The sequence below is a fragment of the Gallinula chloropus genome (assembly GCF_964237585.1).
Source record: "Gallinula chloropus genome assembly, chromosome: 10".
NCBI lineage: Eukaryota > Metazoa > Chordata > Aves > Gruiformes > Rallidae > Gallinula > Gallinula chloropus.
The window spans coordinates 21,120,786-21,146,101 of NC_140095.1; the positions used below are offsets into that span (position 1 = coordinate 21,120,786).

Consider the following 25,316-nt stretch of genomic DNA (forward strand, 5'->3'; position numbering starts at 1 on the left):
CCAAGGTGGTGGCAATAGATGCGGACTCAGGGCGCAATGCCTGGCTCTCCTACAACCTCGTGGAAGCCACAGACCCAGGGCTTTTCAGCGTGGCCCTGCGCTCTGGGGAGATCCGGATAACACGGGCCCTGCAGGAGACGGATCCCTCTGCTCATGAACTGTTGGTGGTGGTCCGGGATGCCGGGGACCCCCCACTCTCCACAGCTGTCACACTGGTGGTGCTGGTGGAGGAGAAGGGCCCAGAGGCTTTGCAGGGCTCCGAGGCTCGGGCCGCTGATGGTGGGGGCTTACCCATGATTACGCTCTATCTGATTGTGTCCCTAGTGCTCATCTCCACCGTCTCACTGGTGGGACTGGCAGCACTGGGTGTGCGGTGCCTCCGGCGGGGCTCTGCGCCTGCCAACCAGGGCTGCTGTGTGGAGAGTGTGAACACGCTTCAGCCCCCACCCAGCCACATCTTTGGGCACTTGCACTATGAGCCTAAGCAAGGGGATACGGTGATGGGCGTCCAGGTGACAGCCACGGCACCCCCTGCCCCGCGTTACCGCTCCTGCTTCTCGCCCGTCTCGGACATCAGCGAGTTCATGTTTGTGAAACCCTCCGCGGGTCCAGCCGGTGCCGGCCCGCCGGATCCCACCCTGTGCAGCGAGGTGAGCTCGGGAGCGTGTCCCCAAGCCTGACCGCGCCTCTGGTGTCAGCCCGGGATGCGGCACAGCCAGCCGGCTTTGGGGAGGGGTTGCCGGCGGGTGCCCGCTCCCAGCAGCCGGGTGGGACGGGGAGGAGCGGGGGTTCCCGCTACCGGGAGTCCCCGGCGCCCTCCCGGCGCTGCGGGGGTGGAGCGGCGGCGGCGGGGCGGGGGGAAGGGGGGGGGCTACGCCGTGCGTATTTTGGGGAAGGCGGTGGAGGAGGGAAATGAGGAGAAGGAGGAGGGAGAGAAAAAGGAGGAGGAGGAGGAGGAGGAGGGGGTTGTGGAGAGACGTAAAACTGTCACTCGGTCCTTCCGCTCCGCTCGCCGACTTTGTGCGCCTTTGCGTGCCGAGGAGCTTCTCTGCCGGCCGGTTCGTGATCACCCCCCCTCCAGCCCCCTTCATCCCTCCCTCCCTGTCCGGCTCCGGCGGCGGCTTCCTCCCTGCGCAACCCACTCGGACTCTCCCCACCCGGGGCGCGGGGGTTCCGGCGCGGCTGCTCCCGGGGGCGGGGAGGTGGGGGAGTCTGCGCGGAGCTGCCGCCGCTCCGCGCCTCTCCGCGCTGCTCCGTTCGCACACCGGACCCGGCACGGGATGCTCGGGGGACGGAGTTTGCTATGGCAGCTCCCGCTGCTGCTGCTGCTCGCAGCCTTCTCCTGCTTGTGGTCTCTCGGCAGAGCTCAGCTCCGCTACTCCGTGCCCGAGGACCGGGAGCCGGGCTTCTCGGTGGGCGACCTAGCCAAGGACCTGGGGGTAGAGTTGCGGAGCTTGGCTGCCCGCAACCTGCGCCTGGTGAGCGAGGGCGGGCAGCGGCACTTCCAGGTGGACCTGGCAGCGGGCTTGTTGATCCTCGACAGCAGGCTGGACCGGGAGACACTGTGCGGGCAGAACCCTGCCTGCTCCTTGCACCTCCAGCTCGTCATGGAGAATCCCCTCCAGCTCCACCGTGTTGAGGTGGATGTCCTCGATGTTAATGACAACGCACCCCAGTTCCCCAAGCCAGAGGTGGTCTTGGAGATCACTGAGGTAGCCAACCCTGGGACTCGGCTACCCCTGGAGGTAGCAGAAGACCCTGATATGGGCTCCAACTCTATTTCCACCTATGAGCTCAGCCCCAGTGAGCATTTCACCCTGAGTATCAACACGAGAGGAGATGGTGTTAAAATGCCAGAGATTGTACTTGAAAAACCCCTGGATAGAGAGAAAGTGGCTGTTCATCACCTGACCCTGACAGCCCTGGATGGAGGGAATCCAGTGAAATCTGGCACTGCCAAGGTTACCATCCACGTCCTGGATGCAAACGACAACCCTCCTGTCTGCGACCCACCCATATCCAAGGTACATTTGGAGGAGAATGTACCAGTGGGCAGTCTGGTCACCAAGCTGAATGTTACCGACCTGGATGAAGGTCCCAACGGGGACGTGGAATATTCTTTCAAAACTAGCAATAATGCACCTGGTAAATTCACCAAGCTGTTCTCCTTAGATCCCCGGACAGGGGAGATCAGAACCAAAGCCCCACTGGATTATGAGGAATCCAGTGCTTATGAGATTGCAGTTCGGGCCAGGGACAGGGGTTCCCCAGCCATGGAAGGACATTGTCACCTGCGAGTGGAATTAATCGATATCAATGATAACAGCCCAGAGATTGTGCTGACCTCTCTCTCCAGCCCAGTGCAGGAGGATGCAACTCCAGGCACTGTGATTGCCCTCATAGGTGTGAAGGACAGCGATTCGGGTGACAATGGGCAGGTCCACCTGCAGATAGCGAAAGACCTCCCATTTAAACTGGTGTCGTCTTTTAAAGAGCATTTCTCACTGGTCACAAATGGTCCCCTTGATCGGGAGAAGGCCAGTGGATACAACATCACGGTGAAGGCTGTGGATTCAGGGTCCCCTCAGAGGGCCACACAGAAAACCTTTTACCTCCGAATTGCTGATGTGAATGATAACGCACCAAACTTCTCCAGCCCGTTCGATACAGCTCACGTTCCGGAAAACTCCCTTCCTGGAACTTCTGTTTTTTCAGTGTCAGCATTTGATCCTGATGAGGGTAGCAATGCCAAGCTGTCTTATTCCATCCTGGACAACGGGATGCAGGATATCCCCATCTCAACCTACTTCCGGATAGACCAGGACAATGGCACCATCTACACTGTGCGGGCTCTGGACTACGAGCAGGACAAGGTGTTCCAGGTGCCTGTGGAGGTGAAGGATGCTGGGTCTCCCATGCTGAGTAGCACTGCTGTAGTCCATGTGTTCATCCTGGATGAGAACGACAATGCCCCCACTGTGGTCTACCCGTCTGTCCCCAAGGGCTCTGCCTTCCACCAGACCGTCCCAGCCTTGGCAGAACCTGGCTATCTGGTCACCAAGATTGTAGCTGTTGATGCTGATAGTGGCCATAATGCCTGGTTGTCCTACCAGCTTCAGGAGGCAGCTGAGGCTTTGCCTTTCCAAGTGGAACGTCGCTCTGGAGAGATAAGGGTTGCACAAGCTCTCAGGGAATCAGAAGATCCTTACAGGCTGGTGGTGGAAGTGAGGGACAATGGGACGCCGTCCCTCTCGGCCTCTGTGGTAATAGTAATTTCTCCAGAGGAAAATAGCGTGCAGGACTTCGCCAAGTCCTTGGACGTACCCAAATCTTCTCCCAAGGATACCAACCTCACACTTTACCTCATCATCTCCTTGGTGTCCATTTCCCTTGTGTCTTGCGTGATGTTTGCTCTGGTGGCTGCTCGGTGTCTCAAAGCTGGTGCTGCCAGCTGGACCTTCACGGGTTGCTGCCGGGGGACTGGCCGTAAGCCTGCATCCCATTTCCGTGGGCAGATGAAGCCCGATGGTTTCATCAAGTACCTGGACGTGGGAGGAGCGGGCTTGACCTCCCAGGCACAGAATTACACCTCTTGTTTCTCACCCATGTCTGACCAGAGTGATTTCCTCTTTGTAAAGCCTTTCAGCCATTCTAGCACTGCGGAGACCATGGCTGCTTATGAGCAGGTGACCAGCACCTTAGCGAGTCCCTGCGATGGGGTAAGAGATGGGTGTTTCTTGCTGTCCTGTGTCTGCTAAGCGCAACGGTCCGGAATATCCAGGCCAGTTGGCTGTTCTCTGTCTGTCCTTCCACCTAAGAAGGTGGCTTCAGGCAGTGTTTGTCACTGGCACCTCCTGGGTGGTGGCAGGTGGAAGCTTTGGCTGGGGAAGGGAAAGGGGCTGGGCAGCGCTATCAAATCAAGGACTGTGGGGTTGTGGAAGTGGAGTGCTTTCCCTTGGCTCCGTTCACACTCTTTTCTTTTTAAAGGGATTCTTAGCAGAGTCTGGGACGTATTTTTTTGGTGTTTAACTTCTCAGTTCTGTGTAACCTCATTGTTCTGCACAGTGTAGGAGTCACAACACGGTTACCTGAAAGCAAAGTTCACTGGTGTTTCTTGTGCTCTCTTTTTGGGGGGGCATTGTAGAAATTTCTCAACTCCCTGAGTATTATTAGTTACTATTATTAGTTAATATTCATTTTCCAGCTTGGTTGTTTCCAGTGAGGGGCTGAATTCCTGAATGTAGTGGTGGTTTTTGCAAAGATCTCAGTGACCTTATGTGCCCTTGGGCTTCCAGGGACCCAGGCAGCGGCGTGCTTTGAAAACTTGTGTTCAGCTGTCTAAATACGGGTGTAGGTGACTGTATTTAGCTGTAGCTTTTATAACTTCGGGATATAAAAAGGAAAGTAATTTTGTGTCATAAACGCCTGCCCTAAATTAGCAAGTGGTAATTACAACAGGAATTAAAAAGAAAAAAGATGGGGAAGGGCTTGTCTAGTGTGAGATGGTGTGTCAGCGTGTGCAAAAACCTCTGTCTGAAATCTGGAGGGCCAGTATTTAAACAGCTTCGTTTGCATGCAGCATGGGCAGCAGTGGGACCTCTATTTTAGGGGAGTAATTTATTCTAATATATTCTTTCATGAGGATCATCAAAGCTGTGGAGAAATTAGTGAAATCACAGCTACTAAATAAAAATCTAGGTCAGCTGTACCCGTCTTCCCTTTGCCTTAGTAATTGCATGTGCAGGCAGAATAATCCTGTAAAATTGATGTTCCGCTGTGTGGAGGATGAAGTGCTGATTCCTAAGGTAATGGAGAGGAATGTTGTCCTTCCCAGGTAGAGCAAGTTATCGTGCAGGAGTTAATGAAGAAGATTAGGATTTTGGGAAGTGTGTGTCTCCCTGAGAGGGAAAACAGTTCTGCTATTTAGTGCCCTTCACAAAGGCGTGATTCAAGCAGGAAGATGCAAAGCCTGCTTCGTGTCCTTCCTTATTTACAACATGCCCATTGTCTGATAGTAAAATAACACAGAAGGCGATGCGGGGGCTTACTGATGGAGTTACAAAGTGTGCTGCTGTGCCTGAAGTTGACTGTGTCTCCTGAACAAATAATGCTCTTTGTTTTCCCTTGTGCTGTCGGAAGTTTATTCTTTTCTCTGTGGACAGAAACAATATTGTCAGGCTCCGAGGCCACAGCATCTAGGGAGAAGTCATCCACACTCTGTGTGTGAAGTCAAGATCTCAGGCAGGCCTTTTTCAGGACAGAATAAGGACAGATTAGGAAGCTCTGTTATCATTTTACACTCTGGCGTTAAAAGCATCTTTCTCAGTATCAATTAACGCTGCTGCCCCCACCCCCTCGCTCCCCCCAGCTCCCCCCAGCTCGTTTCTTTCACAGCCTGGTTTCCTGAGCAGCTTTGGAAGATTATTCCCTGAATGGGGTTTGTCATGCTTTTTCAGTATTCATGCTGGTTCAGAAACACCAAGGAAATGTGGGTGGAGGGAGGAGGGGGGGGGCTTTCTTTTTGTTCTAATTGATTTTCTTTACTTGGGAAGAACACGCCGATATTCCAGACTGAAATAATCCAGGATCAGCTCCCTTTCATTTTCAAAGGCGAGAACAGAGGTATTAAAACTCTTCTATTTTCTCTGCAGCAAGCTCAGCCTAACACAGACTGGCGCTTCTCTCAGACCCAGAGACCTGGAACGAGTGGGTAAGTGCCTCTTGCTCTGTGTATGTGTCCACCAAAGGTTTCTTTCCTTTATGTGCCACTTCCAGTGCTGGAAAGTCCTCAACTGGCAGCTCTGAGGATGGGTGTTCCCTGTCCCTGGTAGCATTGTCCAGCTGAGGAGTTAGAAATTGGGCTGTTTGTGTGTCAGCTCTGCTTGGTGATGGTGTGGGAGCTGCTGTTTGCAATGGTGTGCCTGGTTTTGGTGCCTACAGATCAAGGGGGGTGGTCAGGAATTGGGGCGGGGGGGGCTTCAACTCGTCAGATGGTTAAAGGACTGGAAAACATGCTTCCCAGAGAAAGGCTTCTTCTCTAAAGCAGACTTGGGGCATTTAGGCTGGGTTCTGAGGCTAATTAATTTCTCCCCCTGCATGGAGGCCACTGGAAGTCACTGTGAGAGTCCCTTTACTGGCCACGGAGCCTCAGGCTCTGTGTTGCTGAAGGATGTTCTGGCTCTGGCTTGAGCACCTAATGTCAAACTGCTGTGTGAGCTCCTGTGGCAGCCAGAAGTTGAGCAGATGAGCCTTGGGTCCCTAAAGTCCCCTCTAGAGAAAGATGTCCTAGCCACGTCTAACTCTGCAGGAGCAGGTCCCTCATGAGATCACAGAATCACAGCACATTAGGAGTTGGAAGGGACCTCCAAAGGTCATCTAGTCCAACCCCCTTTCCAGAGTAGGATCACCCAGGCTAAATCACACAGGAATGCATCCAGGTGGGTTTTGAATGTCTCCAGAGAAGGAGACTCCCTAACCTCTCTGGGCAGCCTGTCCCAGGGCTCTGCCACCCTCACAGTGACAGAATGGAATATATTCACATGGAATATAAGGAGTGTGCTCCAGCTTGCACCCATTCCTCTTGTCCTGTCACTGGCCATCCCTGAGAAGAGCCTGGCTCCATCCTCCTGACTGCACACATTGTGATATATTATCAGAAATTCTTTCTGTGATTGTGATGTGTGGTTTGATGTCACTGTATGGGCTTTCTCCTGTGGGGTAACCACAGAATGCCTTGGGTTGGAAGGGACCTCAAGGATCATCTAGTTCCAACTTCATTGACAAGAAAATGTTGAGCAGGTGCCCTCCACCTCTCCCATCTTCCTTCCCAGTTCATAGGCAGGGTCAGGGATCCTCTTTGGAGGGTGAACTTTCTAAAGTACCATCAGGCTAAGAAAGGACCTGAGCTGGGAGTCTACTTCCCTCTGAAAATACCCCAACAAGAGATTATTATGTGTGAGGAGACTGGCTCCAGGGTAATTTATATATGAGACAATTATCTCTGGGGGTACACCCAAGGATTATACCCTTGGAGATTCAGGGGTGAATTTGGATGCTGGGCATTCTGGGTCAGGCACTGTGCCCCTGGAGCTTGTGCCAGGGTGCTTTGAGGTTCCTACCACTCTGGCAGCTCCTCTGGAGGTTTGAATTTGCCACAGGGAACGTCAAGTCCTGGATTTCAGTGCCTGAGGTTGCAGTTAAACATCTGCAGCAGCTGGTTGTGCCTGAGTCTTTCCCTGGGCCTGGTTTGATAATTAAGCAGAACGGAAAATTAAGAGACTGTGATATCAAACTAGTTGCAGCAATTAAACTTTGTTCCTAGGCCCTTCCAGCTGACAAAGGCAAAATGCAGTGAGGGTTTGATGTAAAGCATATACGTGCTCCCACTAGAAACCAGGCGTGGGCACTAAACCAGGGCTATTGCTGGAATGGTTTTCTCTGGGCTCAGTTGATTTCCCCATCACTGACAACATTTTAATCAAGAAAAGTCTTTCTAACCATTTCCGCTCTGGTTCATGTGACAATTAACTGGAAAGCCCTGTTAATACAGCAGCTGGAAGAGTTCTGCTACAAGAAGTGAGTAAATGAGTCCTATCAGAGCAAACTCTGCTGCTCCTCTAGCATCATGCCAGAGCTCTTCAAGACACGGTGCTGATGGGATGTAAACCTACTTAACCCATTGACAGGAACCTTTCCTCAGGTCATGGCCCAGTGACACTCACCCCAGTGCCCAGGCTCTGCCTGTAGCTCTTTACAAACTCCAGTCCCTTCCCAGTGCTGAAATGGGAGTGGTGTGTTGGGAGGAAAGGAGGTGGGAGGAAAGGCAGCCTCCTCAGGCTCTGTTCCCAGGGAGCTGAACCAGTAAAACATGCTGGTTCTGGTGCACATTCTGATGGTCTGTGACCTGGGTGCCCTCACTCGTCCCTAAAGCAGTTGGCTGTGGTAGAGATGGGCTGCCTGGGCTGGCCCCTGGGCTTTGCCCAAACACCTTCTGGTGCTGAAATAACTCAGCAGATTTGAATTCCACATTTGCAGTGAAACAGCTCTTGCAGAGGAATTCTTTTTTTCCTGTTTCTTTTATCCTCTTTGAAGTTAAATCAAGGGAGATGTTTTTATTCTAACCCTATGGCACGAGACTAAAGGAAATAGAAAGTGGTATCATATGTTCAGTGACCAACCCTGACATCTTCCTGGTGATCAAACAGCAGAGCAGTCTGCTCCCCACCGGGCTCTTTCCAGCATCTTGATGTCTGGCAAGTGGATTCCCTGGGCACTGCTTGGTAGTACAGGTAGTAAAGAGGGTGCAAGGGTGACTGCATGAGCCCTGCCTGCTGTCACTTGCCCCTGTGTTAGCTCACACACACCGTGTCTCGTAGCGACCAGCACCGTGAGCTGCCTGAAGTGCAGGGCTCTGCTTGGTTCCTGGGGAACACATTCCACCTCTTCACTGAAGAGGAGAAGGAAAAAAAAAAGGATGTGTCCTTAACTGCATTTGCCTGACCCAAATTAAACAGCCATAAAGGCAAGGCAGCTTGGGGTTGTGGTTTGAGTGGAGGGAGTCCAGCACGGATCCAGAGCCAGACAGCAGTCTTAAACCCATGCTGTGATTTCCCCTTTGCTGTCTTCATGGGAGTGGGAGAAGGGCACAATCCTGTCTTTCTCAGCCTTGCTCTGCCCCCTAAACCAAAACCCCCCAGGTCTCTGTGCACCTGGAACCAGGCAGACCTCAGCGTAAGCTCAGCAAGGCAGGGACCATCTCTTCATCTCCTGCGTGGCTGCATGCAGAGGGCTGTTATGGGACAACAAAGAGAATTTCTTCTTTGTTCTGAAACACAGGAGAGCACGTGCTCAGGAGATAAGAGCTCAGCCAATATCCTTTGAAAATGTGGTAGGGAGTCAGACCTGAGTAGAGCGATTCTCAATTAATCTTGTTTGGTAAAACCAGGAGAGATTAATTCCTGTAATGATGTTTGTATTTTGTTTTCTGGAGGGGAAAAGGAAAAAAAGCAGCACTCAGGCTGTCTCTGGGCAAATGTCAATGAATACAGAACGCTGCTGAGCAGCAGATGCTGCTCCCAGACAAATCAGATCAGTGGCTGTAGTGGAGATTACAGTGATGGACTGTCCATCGCTCCGTCCGGCAGCATCTCAGGACGTCCCTGTGGGATCATCAGCCTGGTGCTTCCCTGCGGGGGGGTAGCGTATGGGGGGAGAACACAGAGACTGGGACTGGTATGAGGGACCCACCTTGTTGCTTTTTTCACTAGTTGCCAGAGGAACAGAGATTTGGCTCATGCCCTGGATGGTGGTGGTACTTGCCTGACCAGCAGCTCTTTGTTCTGATCTCTGTGCGATGGTCTGTTGAGGAAAACACCAGGCTCAGGTCAGGATTCCCTTCCTGGATGAGAGGGGAGGGTTCTGTGTTGCTCTCAGGTGGACACAGAAGAGTGAGGCATCCCTGGCTGGGAAGAGCTGATATGTTCTGGGCAGCTTGTGGGAGGACTGGGGACGATCTCAGGCCATGTGGGTAGGCTGGAAGGAGATCCCAGGCAGGAGGGACCCTAGGGAGCAGAGGGGGGCATGCACAAGGAGGTGGGGAGCAGTGTGGGAATCCCTGGTCACTCCAGGGGAGGAACAAAGCATGCAAAGAAGATAGAGACTGTCACTGCCTCTCCTCCACAATTTATTTTCTTTAATGCTTAGTGTTACTGGTTTCCAACTGGTTGTGAGCCAGGCTCCCCCTCCCAGGCTGGATGCAGCTGATGCTTGCTTCACTTGCCTACTAAACAGCATCACAGCTGTGCTGTCTGACCCCTGCCATCATCCCCCAGGCTGTGCAGAGGGAGACTGCAGTGGCAGGATTCAGGGCTGCCAGTGGAGATACCACAGCAGTGCCCACAGGAGAGCCAGGAAGGAAAGGAGGGGGGAAGTTAATTATTTTAAAGATTTATTTCCATGCCTGAACTCCAAGAGTTGGGTTTGTGGGACTGACAGCAGCCTACCTGTGGGTGGTGGAGGACAGGGATGGGAAGAAAGGTGTTGGGAGCACAGTCCTTAAACTTGTGCCACACGATAGCAGCATCCCAAGGTACCAGGACACAGCCCTGCCAAGGGAGCCCCATGTGTTACATATCTGGGTGGGACATCCCCAAGCACGCAGCAGCTGGAGGCAGCAGGAGACATGGACATTCCTGGGCTTACACAGCTGAAAGACAACTGGCCACAGATGCAGCTTTAGCACATCCTTAAAAAAACCCAAACAAACCAAACCTGAGCTAACCCAGCAGCCACAAGTGTGTCTGTGGGTGTCGTAACCCTGCAGGAATTTACGGGGCAGGTTTGTGGGACGTTATAGTGGATGCAGTGACAAGTGCTGCAGAGCCCAGGAGAGGCTGTGCCAGTGGGGATGTGCTGGTAGACACTGGGGGATTTACCTTCTGGCCACTCTCTGAGTGGACATGTTGTGAAAACTGGCAAGGTGCTGGTTAAGCTCCAGCAGTCCTGTCCCTCCTGTCCCTGGGTCCCTATCTGGAACGTCCACCTGGATCTGGTTGAAACTCCTCAGCAGCTTCCAGAAGCTGGGGGTAGCTGAAGGAGTGGATGGGCAGCATGGAAGAAACAGGTTGAAAAGGAGAAAAGGACACAGTTGCCAGGAGAGGTGTTGCCTGGAGAACGTGCAAGTAGTGGGATGCATGGCAGCTGGTGTCACCACAGTTCCTGGGAAGAATCCCAGACTGGGCTGGGTTGGAAGGGACCCCAAGGGTCACAGAGCTCCAACCCCCTGCCACAGGCAGGGACACCAACCTCCAGGCCTGGAGCTACACAAGGTTGCCCAGGGCCCCAGCCAACCTGGCCTTGAACACCCCCAGGGATGGGGCACCCACCCCCTCTCTGGGCAGCCTGTTCCAGCCCCTCACCACTCTCTCCTGGAAAGAGCTCCCACTAATATCCACTTTAAACCTTCCTCCAGCTTCACTCCATCCCCCTTGTCCTGCCAGTCTCTGTCCTTTAACAAGCTGATTCCCCTCCTGTTCCTCTGCTCCCTTCAGGGACGGGGAGGCTGCAATGAGGTCCCCCCACAGCCTTCTCTTCCCCAGTCTGAACAAGCCCAGTAGGTCAGGAGCCTTGGGAGCAGTTACTCAGACTTCCCACCCTCAGCTCCTTGGTGACAGGGGCAAGAGGAGCAGCATCAGAACTGACACTCTGGAGAGTTTAGGAAATAACTAATCCTTGGCTTTCCATCCCAAATGCACTCAAGGGTTGAAGCCAACAGAGGTATTTGCTTTGCCAGGTCAGGATCTACGTGTTTTGCTGGTGAATCAGTGAAGACTTAACCAGTCCTTGGGCCAAAATTCCTGCTTGTCCTGGCTGGTTTGCATTCATCTGCCTTTGCAGGTGCTTGAGTGGTTCCTCCAGAACTGCTCTCAGCTGCCAGCTCGGGGCCTCAGGAAGGTGTGAGCAGAGCCCAGCAGCCTGAAAAAAATCACAGCACCCTCTGAGAATCCCTTTGGGGTCATCACTTTGCAAAACCAGCCATAACATGAGGGACACAGTGCTCTCCTAAGAGCCAATGCACTGTAATGTGGGTTGCAGAGCCCTGAGCAGGGGAGGAGCTGTGATGGTAAAGAGTCTCTGCTCTGAAGGGAAGGGTGAGGTCTCAAATCAGCAGCTTGTGCCAGGTCCTGGGGAGCCTGGCAGGGAAGTTGTTTGAGGTGTTTGTTCATGCCTGATGATGCAACCTGCACCATCCCCCAGCCCATTTGTGTGTCTTGGAATAACCCACGAGAGCCCAGCAAGGGCCAGCTGGTCCCATCTGCCAGGTTTGGTGTTGCCCTGGTGGGTCTTGAACCAGCAAAGGTTGAAGGTCCCTCAGAGGCTCATGGATTTGAGGTGCTGGAGCAGGTCCAGAGAAGAGTTATTAAGCTGGTAGAGGGTCAGGATCATGAGTCTGATGTGGAGCAGCTGAGGGAACATGGATGGGGAATTTAGTCTGGAGGAGGCTGAGGGGAGACCTGATTGCTCTCTACAACTGCCTGGAAAGAGGGTGTAGCCAGGTGGGTGCTGGTCTCCTCTCCCAAGTAACCAGTGATAGGACAAGAGGAAATGGCCCCAAGCTGTGCCAGGGGAGGTTTAGATTGGATATTGGGAAACATTTCTCCATTGAAAAGGTTGTCAGGAACAGGCTGCCTGGGGCAGGGATGGAGTCAGCATCCCTGGAGGGATTTAGGAAGTTGTGCAGAGGTGGCACTTAGGGATGTGGTTGGACTTGATGGTCTTCAAGGTCTTTTCCAGCTTCAGTGATTTTATGATTCTGTGGTGGGGGGTTTCCTTTCAGACACTGTGAGGCTGCTCCTTGCCTGGCCCTGCTCTGAGCCAGCCCCCTGCTGCAGTTCTGCAGAGGATTTGGAGTGCTGGGACAGGCAGGAGCTGTTATGACACTGGGAGCAGGAGTTGTTCCCCTGGATAACTGCTTTCCTTGCCCTCCCCCCCACCCCACCCCATGAGGCTGATCTGATCCTGGGACTAGAAGCTGAAGGTTTTGTAGTGAGGTGTCCCCCCCCCCCTCCCCTTGCACATCCAGGAGAGCGCAGAGCCAGCCCCCCATGTGATGCCCCTGAGCACTGCTGCTCGTGGGGTTCACCCCAATAACAGCCCAAATCTCAGCAGTTCCAGTATATTGGCTCCTTTCTAGGTCACGTAGTCCTCTTCAGCTGAATGTTTCCTTCCCTCATTGACCATCCTGGGCCAATAATGTCTTCATCTGCATCTGTCCTGAATCCTTGGAGCCATCCAGAGACCCTGCCAGGCAGGACAAAAGCTGAAGAGTCTTTAGCAGAGGAAGGGAAACATCCCAGCGATGGGATGCAGCTCTCCTTCTGGAGACCCCCATAATACCAGGATTTTCAGCATCACCATGATATCTATGGAAATGCTATTTTAGGGCATTTAGCAGGTGCTCTGTGTATTTAGTTTAATTTTTCTCGCTCCATCTGCTTCCTGCACAGCTGAGCACGTGCCAGGGCTGGCTGCAGAAGCCCAGGGATCTGATAAATAAGCACAAGAACCTTTCCAAAGAATTTCTTAAAATAGCCATCCCGGCGTGTTTGGGGCTCTGGTGGCAGCAGGATGGGCTGGGTGAAATAATACCGGTCTCAGCTCTGTCTCCTTCAGGAGGAGGCAAGGAGGGGGACACACACACAGCACTGCCCCCAGCCCCCCGTTTTAGGGTGTTCCTTTGTTCTGCCTGGCAGAGCAGCATCCCAGCATCTCTGCTGCCTGGGAGTAAAACTCCCCGGTGCTTTGGGAGGCTGCAAATCTTCTCCCCGCTTGCCTCCGAACAGTTTTTCACTCCTGTCTTTGCAAAGTCATGATCTTGGAGCTGGTTCTCATCCAGCCCCTCTCCAGCCCCTGTAATTGCATTACAGCAGCGGCAGGGAATGCGTGGAGCTGGGGGAGCAGGGGGGAAGGGCTGGCGGCAGCATCCTCCCTTAGGAAGGGGGAAAGCAGGAAATTGGGGCAGTTTTGGAGCCTGTCCCAGCTTTTTGGGGTTTTTTTTTGGAGGCTGGGGGAGGCAGGAGGGTGGTGGGCTGGGGGGTTGGAGCTGCAGGAGGCTGGTGTGGGTGGTGGGACAGAGGGATGCTGGTCCCGGCGCTGCATCCCCAGCCATGGGGACTGTGTCCCCGCTTTGCCTCGAGCGTGGTGGGGGCTCAGCACCGGCTTGGGACCCATCCGTCCCCTCCTGCTTGTCACTTTGCCAGCCTGGAAAGGCACAGGCTGAGGTTTCAGTTCTGCTGCTGCCTCTGGCTGGAGCTGCGTGTGGGAGGTGGCGGAGGGGGCAGGGAGGGCTTGGAGGAAGCTGTGAGAGAGGAAATCGAAGTGCAGGGGGATGGGCTGGAAAAGGGGGAAGCCTGGGGGGTTCTAGGGGGTGCCTGGGAATGGGGCTGAAGCTGCTATCAGGCCCTGAGTGCTGGCTGAGGAAGGCAGGGTGCTGCCCTAGCTGGGCTGCTGGGGGAGGTGATGGGGGGGTGAATCTGGGGAGCAAATGGGAGCAAAAGGGAGAGAGACTGGGAGGAGAAAGAAACCAGAGCTCCATCCCTCTCCCTGGAGTGGGGGAGCCTGGGAGCAGCCGGGGCTGTGAGGTGGGAGCAGTGCTGGCTCGGGGAGAGGGGAGGGATGGGGGAGAGGGAAGGGGGAGCGGAAACTGCTGTAGGAGCCAGAAAGCCCTGACTGAGGAGTGAGGATGCTGAGGGTGTCCTGGGAAAATCCACAGCCCAAGCGCTGCCCGCAGCCCCCCCAAGCCCCCCCTGGGTTCCAAGCTCTCATCTTCAGGGCGCTGGGCTGTCCTCTGCAGCCCCTGGGCTCTGACACCACTGCTCTGGCATGAGTTCACTTGTTCAGTTTGTTGTGGTGCTGCTCCAGCTCAGGTTTCCAGCTGCACAGGGAGGAAACCAGGGGTTGGTTTTTTTTTTTCTTCAGGAATCCACCGGGCAGTTGTGCAAATAAATGTTTGCGAGGCCTTTGGCTGCCATGGCAACCAGCTCCATAGCAGCCCAGGAGGAAATGAATAATTCTGTGCTGTGGAGGTTAAAAAGGGATGTAGTGCCTGGGGGGGTGGGGGTGTGATGCAGAATAGCCGGTGGGAAAGACACCCAGGTTCCACCCTGCAGATGCTTGTGGAAACCCGTGGTAATAGGGTGCTGTGTCTGTGCTGCAGCACAAGCCTTTTGTTCTGGCATTCCCTGGTTCCCAGGTTTGATGGAGCTGTTTGCATGCCATGTGCTGGCTGTGTGTGCCTCTGCTGGCACTGCACCCATCCTGCACCCATCCCGCTCTGAGCCCCCTGAGCTGCTGCATCCCTGGGTTTCTCTCAAATGTGGGTTTGCTTTCTTCTCTCCAGACCTAGCTGTGTTGGAACTGTTCCCAAAAATGCAAGCCAGCTCTTTGCTGAGCTTTGAAGTGCAGAATTGAGCAGGGGGAAAAAAAAAATCTATCCTATGGGGGATGGGTTTTTAGGGGAAAAAAAAGCTCTCTCTCGAGTCAATGGCATTTGTATTAAAACCAGTGAGTCCTCAGAGTCATTTCCATAGGAACCAGCCCCCTGTTCCAGACAGCACCCAAGGCTGTGGCTGAGGGGGGAGCTCTGTGGTCTGCCCACCCCAGGCAGGGAGAGCAGGGCAGGGCAGGCTGTTGGATCAGTGATTCACAGCTCTGATTCATAACTCCATCCTATAGCCATGGAAGGCAGCCAGATCTGGTCATCAGCTGTGTTTCTTTTTCCAATGGGAGAAGTTATTTTTGGTCATTTTTAAGATGACAGCACTTGTTTTGTTGGGTTTGGTTTTGTGTGTGTGTGTGGGGTGTGTGTTTTTTATGTGCCTCTGAATTCTGGATGATTGCACTGCAAGTAATTGAGGCACTTGAATTTCCTGCTTGGAGCAGTAATCTCAGCAGCAGTTTTTGCAGCTCTAAGGCATTTCTAAAATAGCTTTTCTGCCTGATGTCATGGGGAGCAGGCACACAGCTCTAGGGCTGCTTGAGCAGATTTGGGGGACACTTGGTGCAGCAGGTTTGTAGAAAAAGAGGGGGGAGGATTGTCAGGTGGAATGTGAGTCACCAGTGCCCCCTTGGTGTGGTGGAGACCCACTCTGGACTGGGTTTTACTGGGTAGATTGTAGCCAGAAGCTCAAGAGGAGAGATGGTTGCCCTCAACTGAGCACTTAGGGGGTCAGTGTGCCTGGGTTTAGGGCTCCCCACATCAAGGAAGACACAGCCATGTGGGAGCCACCACGGTGAGCAGAGGTCCAGAGCCCCTGGCAGGGGAGCAGAGGGGGCTCGTTGCTGGCTCCAGAGGTGCACAGTGGAAGGATGAATTTGGAGTAGGTGGTAGGAAATGTTTTTCCCCCAAGGGTGGCCAAATCTCACACTCAAAAGGTGGCTGCTCAGAGGCAGCTGAGTACAGAGCTGGACCCAGCTGAAGGCTTGGCCCTGCTTTGAACGGGCTCTTGGTCCTTCCTGCCTGCAGTGGGCTGGGTGCTTCGTGTCCTGTCTGAATCAGTCTGGGATTCTGTGACCCCCACGGGGTGTTAAGGGGGATGTAGGGCTTTGGCACATACCTGACACAGGGTCACACTCACCACCTGAGTTCGTGTACGTTTCCTACTCCCATTGTTAGACCAGAAGAAAGGACTGGGGGCTCACAGCCCTAAACCACAGGGTCAGAGTAACCTGGATGAGATCCAAGTGTTTCTTGTTCCAGCTGCTCCTCTGGAGGGGTCAGGCTGTGTCACTCAAACCCCTCCTAAGCCTGCAGGCACCAACCACAGCCTTTCTTCCCTCCCATTTCCAGCCCAACCCTGGGCACATCCACTGCTCTGAGTTAGTCAGCTCTCCTGTCTCTGCCTCTGTGCAGCTGTGGGGGCCAAGGGTTGTTGGGGTGGAGTGGGAGGACCACTTGGTTAGGGAGCTTGGTGGGTTTGGGGTTCCTGGTGGAACCTCCCATGTGAATGCCCTGCCCACATGGTGAGCAAAGCTTTCCTGCTGTCCTAGGGCTCTGGAGGACTTTGTTATGAGGCAGGACAAGCTTCTGTTGAGTGCAGCCCCCTTGCCCAAAGGAGAGGTGGGTGAGGGTGAAAGAGGCTTTTTGGGAGGTGGGAGATGTGATGCTGGCACTGCTGTGTCAAGGATGGAGTTGAACCTGGGCCTTGTACTTCCAAACAGTTCAAACCACTGGCAGGGAGAGTCCCCATCCCTGGAGGTATTTAAAAGACAGTTAGATGTGGTGCTGAGGGACTGGTTGAGTGATGGGTGGCAGGTTGGGGTGATGGTTTGACTTGATGACCTGAAGTGTCCCTTCCAACCAAGACAATTCTGTGAATATTAAAATAAAAAGGAATAATTTAAATAATAATTAAAAAAAGATGTAGCACTTGCCTGTGCTTTCTCTTTCACCATCCCTGGATCCCAGCAGCATGCTGGGGCAGCCCCCAGAGCCAGGAGCAGTTGCTGGGAGGCACTGGGCTGTTTCTGGGCAGCTTTTCTGCAGCCCCGAAAAACCCATGAACCTCATCTGGCAGGAGCTGCTGGGGTTAACTGGTGTCTGAATGGGCTGTGGTTTGCCATGGGGGTTTAGATTTCTAAGTCCTTTATTGGATGGAGCCTGGGGCTCTATTCCCAGCCTTGCTGGTGACATGAAGAGGTCACTGTGTCCCTCGTCCTGTGCTGCCTGCATGCTGCTCGCTGGCACAGCCCCAGTGCTGGGCAGTGGTACCCAGGTCCGAGGGGGTCTCAGCATCATGCAGATACTGAAATCAATTTGTCAGCCTAGCTTCTGGCCTCCTTGAAACCATGCCACCACACACCTCAGGGGGGCTGGTTGTAAAGAGCTTTTGGGATGCCCTGGGTTGCAGCAGACGGTGGGTGTTACAGAGGCGGGGATGTCGGTGGTGTCATTATGGGCTGGACTCTGCCACATTGTTATCTCCTCTGCAGGTAAACCAGCCTGAGAGCAGTGCCCTGGCACCTGGCTGGGCATGGATCAGGCAGGATGGTTGTGTGATCCTGGCACAGGTCCTGTGTGTCTTTGGACAAGTTGCTTAGGACAAGATTTTCTGCAGAGCACCTGGGAGCATCCACACACCCAGAGCCTGTGCTTCCAAGGGAGTGCCCCTCACTGGGGCTGTACCAAGGGGAGGGTTGTGTGGGGCTCAGGGACACTCTTACCCATCCTTTGCATCTCTCCTTTTTCTTCCTGTGTGCAGGACATTTGCACAGGGAAGATGGTGAAAGCTCTTGTGCATTCAGGGCTTCCTTCCTTGCAGAGCTTTGAGGCAGCTGGGGCAGTAGCTACCTGGGCTGCAACGTCACTGTGGCAGATACAACCCTCAAGTGTCCATCCCATTTTGGAAATGGCTGTACTGAGCCTGCCCTGTATGTGCAGACTGCAGCAGGAGCAGGGGCAGCACTTGGGCAGCGGGATGCTCGGCGTTGGTGGTGAAGAGCCCATCTGCTGCCCAGCACGTGAGGCTGTGTTGGCACTGGCACTGCCCGTGCTGGCATTTGGAAGCTGTGGGATGCTGACAGGAGACCCCCAGAGCTGGGGGAGATCTTGGCTGCTTGGGCATGGCTGAGCAGGGCTCTGGGGGCTGAGCAGGGCTCGGGGGGCTGAGCAGGGCTTCAGGGTCTGGCAGCTCCTGGGTGTAAGGAGGCAGAGGAGGAAGAGGAGGAAGAGGAGACCACCTCTGTGCTTTGCAGCCTGATGGCTTGAACGTTTGCCTGGGAAAAAGGATCAGGTCTCTCCAAGGGGAAGGGCTTTAAAATGCCCCCCCAATCTCATTTCTATAGAGCTCCCTTGTCCCAGGCGAGCCAGCACACAGCCAGGAGCTGGGGGGTGGGGCAGGGGACTCAGCTGAGGCAGGAGACCCATGGTCAGGGTGAGAGCAGAGGAGGACCCAGGGAGATGGTGAGATGTTTAGGGCTCTGGATGCAGTGAGGGTCCGGGGGGGCTGTGGGAACCTGACCCCTCCGGAGGGGAAGTGCCACCGCCAGCGAGCATTGGCCAAGCACAGCTGGCACCTGGCACAGATGAAAGCAGAGCTTGTTGGCTGCACAGAGTGCTGATTGTAACCTTGGGCACAAAACCTCCTCAGTTGAAGTCTGATGGAATCCCCAGAGGTTTCCTGAGCGTATCTGTGGTGCTCAGCCCCTCTGCCAGCAGGTCCTGGGCAATGATGGCAGGTGCCTCCTCCCTTCTCTTCCCTCCCTGTAGCTCCAGCCCTCCCAGGACTCTGTGCTGCTGGCTCTGCAGAGCTGCCAGCTGCTCTTGGACTCCCTTCAGAGCAAGTTTCGTGGTGCTGGGCAGCTGGCTCCATGCTGATCCCAAAGCCCACCATGCCACAGCGTCTTCTCTCCTCTGTCTTACAAATGAAGCTGCAGAACAGGGCTGTAGCCTGAAATAGAACCATGGAATCCCAGACTGGTCTGGGTTGGAAGGGACCCCAGGGATCATAGAGCTCCAACCCCCTGCCACAGGCAGGGACACCAACCTCCAGGCCTGGAGCTACACAAGGTTGCCCAGGGCCCCATCCAACCTGGCCTTGAACACCCCCAGGGATGGGGCACCCACCCCCTCTCTGGGCAGCCTGTTCCAGCACCAATAGCTTGAAAGGTTCATCCTCTCACATGGTCTGCAAAGGTACAGAGGGCCTGGGATGCACCTCTGGGGCTTTAGGGCCAGCATTTTCTGATGGTATTACCTTGCACTGGTGGGATTTTGAGGTGCTGGCTGTTCCTGAAGCCAGCAGGAGCCAGGTAGGTGTTTCTGGAAGCACCACTGAGCCCCTAAGTGCTTTTGGTATGGGTGGGTTTTCTTCAAAAGAAACCCCATGAGGATGGAGACCTCTGAAAGTGTCTTGACTCTTGACAGCCTGCAGCTGTGGCTTCTCCTGCTCTCTGACATGCCTGCTCCTCCTTACTGAGCTGCAGTAACTTGTTCTTTCTTCTCTTTTCCTGCAGCTCCCAGAATGGAGAGGAAGGTGGAGCCTGGCCCAACAACCAGTTTGACACAGAGATGCTCCAAGCCATGATCCTGGCTTCAGCAAACGGTTGGTCTCCATCGTGCATGGTGCTTGTTCTCACGTGGGCATCTCAGCTGCATGCTGCTAGATAGGATGCTGGTGGGACTGGTGTGTCTGGGTTGTCTGGGATGGCTGATCAGCATCAGATGTGCTGTAGGCAGGGGACCGTCTTCCACTTGGCCTGTAGCATCTGTGCACTGGACACAGCATCATCTGGCTCGTGATGTGGTTGTGTCACGTGAAGGAGCCACTCTTGGGATGATGCTCTATGAAGTACTTGGTTCTGGAAGGTCACAGTAAATGAAGCATCTGCTGTGTTGCAACTTGCTGTAAGGTGAGGAGGTGGGAAGCCAGGATGATTTGCTCAAGGCTGGGCCAGGAACACAGTGAATGACTTGGTATCCCAACAACCCTTGTGTCTGGGGACACTGGTGTGCGCTCCCCACTCTAACTGGGACCCTCTGCCGAGCTGTGAGCTCCCCAGGGTTACCCCCACCGGCTGCTGGGCTGGTTGCCATAGTGTCAGGAGCTCAGTTTGGGGTCGTTTTGGGTCGGGTGGTTCTGCTTTACAGCTGTGGGAGTGGTGGGGGATGTTTCCATGGCGTAGTCTCCCTGCCTTTATACACAGTCAGTGCTGTGATGGCTCTCAGCAGCACTGAGGATAAAGACACTGGCTCTGTACAGCCTTTGTTTATAAATACCTCCAAGTCTTCCCCCCACCACTTGATTTAAAAATAGAAGCAAGAGCACAGCCATAAAACCCCTCACAAAATGCTTGGGATGCTTCCTCTGGGAGAAGGAATCTGCAGGAGGAGGGGGTGGCTTTGGGGGTGCTTTCTTGGAAGGCTGCTGGTGCTGAGCTTGGCTGCTCTGCAGACATCAGGGAGCCTGGAGACCCAGCGGGCCTGGCCAGGGAAGGGGATGAAGGTCTTGGGCAAGGGAGTTGTTTACACTCCAGGGAAGGAAACAATGTGAAAATGTGTCTTTGCTCTGAAAAGTGACCCTGGAAAAACAGCTTCAGGGGGGGGCATGTGGTTCTCATCACCCAGTGCTGCCAGACCCGGCTTCCTTGCTCCCAAAGGAAGATGTTTATCTGGCTGCCACTCCAGCAGCCCCCGGGATGTGAGGGATCAGCAGGTCCCTTCCAGGTTAAGCAGCGACTTCCACGCAGCCCCCCCCCCGGCCCTGCTGCAGCAACTCTCCCCCAGGCCACAAGTCTGGGCAGCCCAGCCCCCCTCCCACAGCTCTGCTGTGCCCCCTGGGGGTGGTTTGAATCAGATCCAGCTGCCAGAGAAGGGCTGTTCCACCCCCTCCTATCCCATGGGATGGATGGATGGGTGGATGGATGGGTGGATGGGTGGATGGATGGATGGGTGGATGGATGGATGGGTGGATGGGTGGATGGGTGGATGGATGGATGGATGGATGGATGGATGGATGGATGGATGGATGGATGGATGGGTGGATGGATGGATGGATGGGTGGATGGGTGGGTGGATGGATGGGTGGATGGGTGGGTGGATGGATGGGTGGATGGATGGATGGATGGATGGATGGGTGGATGGATGGATGGATGGATGGGTGGATGGGTGGGTGGATGGATGGATGGATGGGTGGATGGATGGATGGGTGGATGGGTGGATGGATGGATGGATGGGTGGATGGGTGGATGGGTGGATGGATGGATGGATGGATGGATGGGTGGGTGGATGGGTGGATGGATGGATGGATGGATGGATGGATGGATGGATGGATGGGTGGATGGGTGGATGGATGGATGGATGGATGGATGGATGGATGGATGGAGACACAGCACAAGCTTTTCCCACCATCACTGTACTTTCATGTGCCCCCTGCTCTCTGACCCTTGCCTTTCCTGCTCTCCCTCATTAAGCTAATAGTGTTGATTGGAGCAGGCTTTGGTTAGGGGCAGTGCTAATTGCCTATTAAGCTTTGTGCTGCCCATCCTTGGATCATGTTTCCCCAGCCATTTCAATGATCCTTATCTCTTACTGTCACCTGCTGAGCTCAGGGGGTGACATGGTGACTGTGGTCCATGCTGACCAGTCTGCACTGAGCAGAGACTGCCCAGGAGGTATAAACTCCTTTGCTGCTGCTCTTCCCACAAGGAAGGGACTGGTGATGCCCTGCCTGCATCCCTACCCCTTCCCTCTCCCTTTCCCAGCACCCATCCTCTGGATATTCCTCTGGGAACACGAAAGGCCAGTGTTTTGAGCTGTCTGAAGGGGCAGAGGCAGCTGCTACAGCAGACAGACATGCAGATGCTCCAGGACACCATCCTGCCCTTAAAATACTCTGGCTCCCAGCGAGAATTTATAGGGGTGCCATGAGGTGATGGAAGAGCAGACAGAAAGGCAGCCTGAGGAGCTCTTTCTCCCCAGCTCTGCTGCCTGCAGGCAGGGGCAGACACGTTATATTGGGCTCTCCTGAAAACCCCACCAGCAGCTGCAGCAACATGTGCTCTGGGGCTGCCTTACCCAGTCTCTCCCCCCTCTGCTCAGGAGGGTGATGGAGCCACCAGTTGGTTATTTTTGCCAAAGCCCAAATTCTTATTTTCCCCCCCAGGGACTGGTTGGGATAAAGGCTGGCTGCTGGCAAAGGAGTGTGACCTTTCCAGCAACCAGAGCAGTGCCCTGCTTGGCAGGAGTGGCTCAGTGCCCGTTTCTAAACCTCTATTGTCTCTCTCCTCTCTTCTTTTCAGCCTTAATGTCAGTGTTACCTAGAAACAGCCCTTTGCTCCTACCCTGCACCAACTGGCAGGCTGGGAACTTCACAGGAGCCTTGTTCTGCCCCTGTGAAAGATGTGCTGTGACTGCAAACTAGTTCATGGGGACCGGTTGTCCTGGATGCTGCTGGGACCATCCCCTCATGCTGCTGTGGTGCAGCTGAGTGGGTCCAGGGTGGGAAAGTGGTACCCAGCAGGGAGGGCACAGGAGGAGGTGCCCAAGCTCACCAAACCCCCAAAACTGGGCTGAGGGTTTTTCTAGGGACCACAGGAAAAAATACCTCCCCCACTGCTAGAGGCCACAGTCCACCTGCATCCCTACCCTAGGTAGGGTCCACCTGGTCCCTGGCTGCACCTCCAGCCACCCTGTCCTGGCTCATGACACCCCAAGGGGCGTGGGGTTGAGTTGGTTGGTAAAGAAACAAGCTGCTGGTGAGGTGAGTGAGGATTAGGGATACATTTTGCTGACTGGATATGCACATCTCCTCCAGCCCAAGGGCCTCAAAGCCCCACCAGGACCCATTTAAGGATGGAGAAAAGTTCTGCTGGTGGATGCTTCCACAGCAGACAGCCAACTGGCATTTCCCAGGCTGTGTCACTCTGTCTGTACTCTGTCCTGCGTGTGTCCATCCCCTCCTTAGTGCTCAGTGTCCTGCCTGGGTTTGGACTTGCTGTGTGTTTCCCTCTGCCTGCCCTGGTGCAGCAGCTGGAACTCCTCAAGCTGCAGTTGCTTCATGTTTCCAGCCGGTGAGGGGATGTGTCCAGGGCAAGATTGCAGGGGGCTGGTGGGACTCGCTTCCTGGCTGGCTTAGCCCCCTCCAGCTGCTCCAGGGAAAACAAAGGCAGCAGGGAGGTGTGTGCAGATCAGTCTGGAGAGGAGAAACGTGAGGGGACCAGCTCTGCTTCTTGTTTTTCCTTATCCCTGCGGTCCCTCTGCCTGGGAAAGGAGGGAGTAGCATCCTGGGCTCTGTTTTGGGACCTTTGGGTGCCCTTGCTGGGTGTCTCCAGCCTCTCAGGAGAGCATGTCCTCAGCCACGTGCATGGAGAGGTTAAAAGGCTGAAGTGGGAGCCAGAGGGGAACGCAGAGGAAGGGGTTTAGCAAACCCATTTCTGAGCAGGGCCATGTGAGGATCCCACCCTGGGCTGGGCGGGGGGGGTGCTGGGGGGTGGTCCATGCAGTGGGTTGCTCCTGCTCATTCCTCCCCCTGCCTCTGCACATCCCCCTCCATCTCCATCTGGTCTCTGCCTTCCAGCAGTGTGGCCCAGCATCCCAGGAGAGGGGCTCAGCGCCCTCCCCCCCCCACCACACACACACTCTGCGCTTGCTCTCTCCGTGCTGGGGCTTTGCAGTGCAGCAGGAATGAATTCACCTTCCCTTCCCCCCCGCTCCCAGATCTGGAGCCTGGGACACGCTGGAGCACTGGTTTGCTTTGTGCTCGGCTTCCTAGAGCCATTTTGTGGTATTGCAGGGGAGGGGCTTTCCGTCTCCCGGAATAAACCTGGCTGGAGAGGACCTGGGGGGCAGGGTGATAAATGTGTGTGTGTGTGAAATAATAAAGAAAGAATATCGAATTTCCCTTAATGCATTGCTAATCGTGGCTGTTCAGCATGTTTGTAACGCGCTGCTTTTGGAGGGGGAGGAGGGGAGGATGTTTTTCTCTGGATGCAGCAGCCAGGGATGGAGGGGTGGGGGGGAGGCAGAGCAGACAGCGTCAGGCAGGGAGGCTGGGACAGGCAGCCCCATCGCTGCTGAGGGCAGAGGGGAGGTTTCCCTCCCCCAGCCCCCAAATCCCAAACCTTGAGAGCTGGGAACAAGGGATTTGGGTGCTGGCTGTTCTGTGCTCCCCAGCAGGGATGCTGCAGCTTTCCTATGGAGTGATGGCACTGAAGGGTGATGAGGAGTGTGAGGGGCGTGGGGGGGAAGGTTGGTGGGACTGAAGTTTGGGGTTGACACCCCATGAAACAAATGCCAGGGCTGCTGGGGCTCTGGTGGGCTCTGTCTGGCAGTAACAACCTGCCCTTCTCTTCCCCCACCCACCCCCTACCCCCTACCCACGCCCCCTACCCCTCTGGCATCCCCCACAGAAGCTGCTGACGGCAACTCGACCCTGGGCGGCGGGACGGGCACCATGGGGCTGAGCGCCCGCTACGGGCCCCAGTTCACCCTGCAGCACGTCCCCGACTACCGGCAGAACGTCTACATCCCGGGCAGCACCGCCACCCTCACCAGCGCCGCCAGCAAGCGCGACGCCAAGAGCGCCGCCCCCTCGGGGGGCAACAAGAAGAAATCCGGGAAGAAGGAGAAGAAGTAGAGGAGGAGGAGGAGGAGGAGACCTTAGAGCTACAGGGCAGCCGGCTCCAGCACCCCCCCCTCCACCCTCACCCCCCAACCCACAGCCCAGGCCGGAGGACCGAATGTGATTTATTATTCAATTTATTGTTACTAGTTCTTGGTGTTTGTGATGCGAATGTATCTCCTCATCACCAGAGCTAGGAGCAGGGGGCTCGCTGCTCGTAGGTCTCGTGATGAAATCCAACCTGGAAAGCTCAAGTGAAGACAAACAAGTGCCCTGTGAATACTTGCTGATGTTTTATACGATCCCTCGGGTACTAGAATATGCAAGGGTGGAAGGGAAGGGCTTCTGCCACGTTTCTGGATCCCATTAGTCCCCAGATAGCCCGCTAAAGGCACAAGGCTTGTGCTTGGCTTTGCCCAGTGTAAATAATTTCAATGTGGATCTCTTAATGGATAGAGCTTCGATCATCTCGTTTGGGGAAGGAGAAGGAGGTTCCCAGCTTAGAGCCCCTCCCTGCAGATCTTTGCTCTTAAACTGGCCATTGATGAAATAATTCACCACCCCCCCCCCCGGTTCGCGGCGGCGATGGATTTGTCGCTGAGGAGTTGGTAGGGAGTGCGTCAGCTCCTGCTTCCCTGTTCCCTGCACTCACCGAAAAGAAGTGTTTGTCCATTGCATGACTCCAAGGGGAAGCTGCATTCT

General features: G+C 54.8%; 1 protein-coding gene across 1 annotated transcript in view; it reads left to right on the plus strand.

Annotated features, from left to right (window-relative positions):
• The window catches only part of LOC311195471 (protocadherin gamma-A10-like), a 63,481-nt gene extending 38,499 nt beyond the window's left edge, over positions 1-24,982 (plus strand). Inside the window, 3 exon segments of the mRNA XM_084268875.1 lie at positions 5,652-5,710; positions 19,510-19,598; positions 24,403-24,982. Of these exon segments, the coding sequence (XP_084125001.1) occupies positions 5,652-5,710; positions 19,510-19,598; positions 24,403-24,629 (375 nt within the window). The 3' untranslated portion in view covers positions 24,630-24,982.
• Positions 24,983-25,316: the final 334 nt, after the last annotated feature.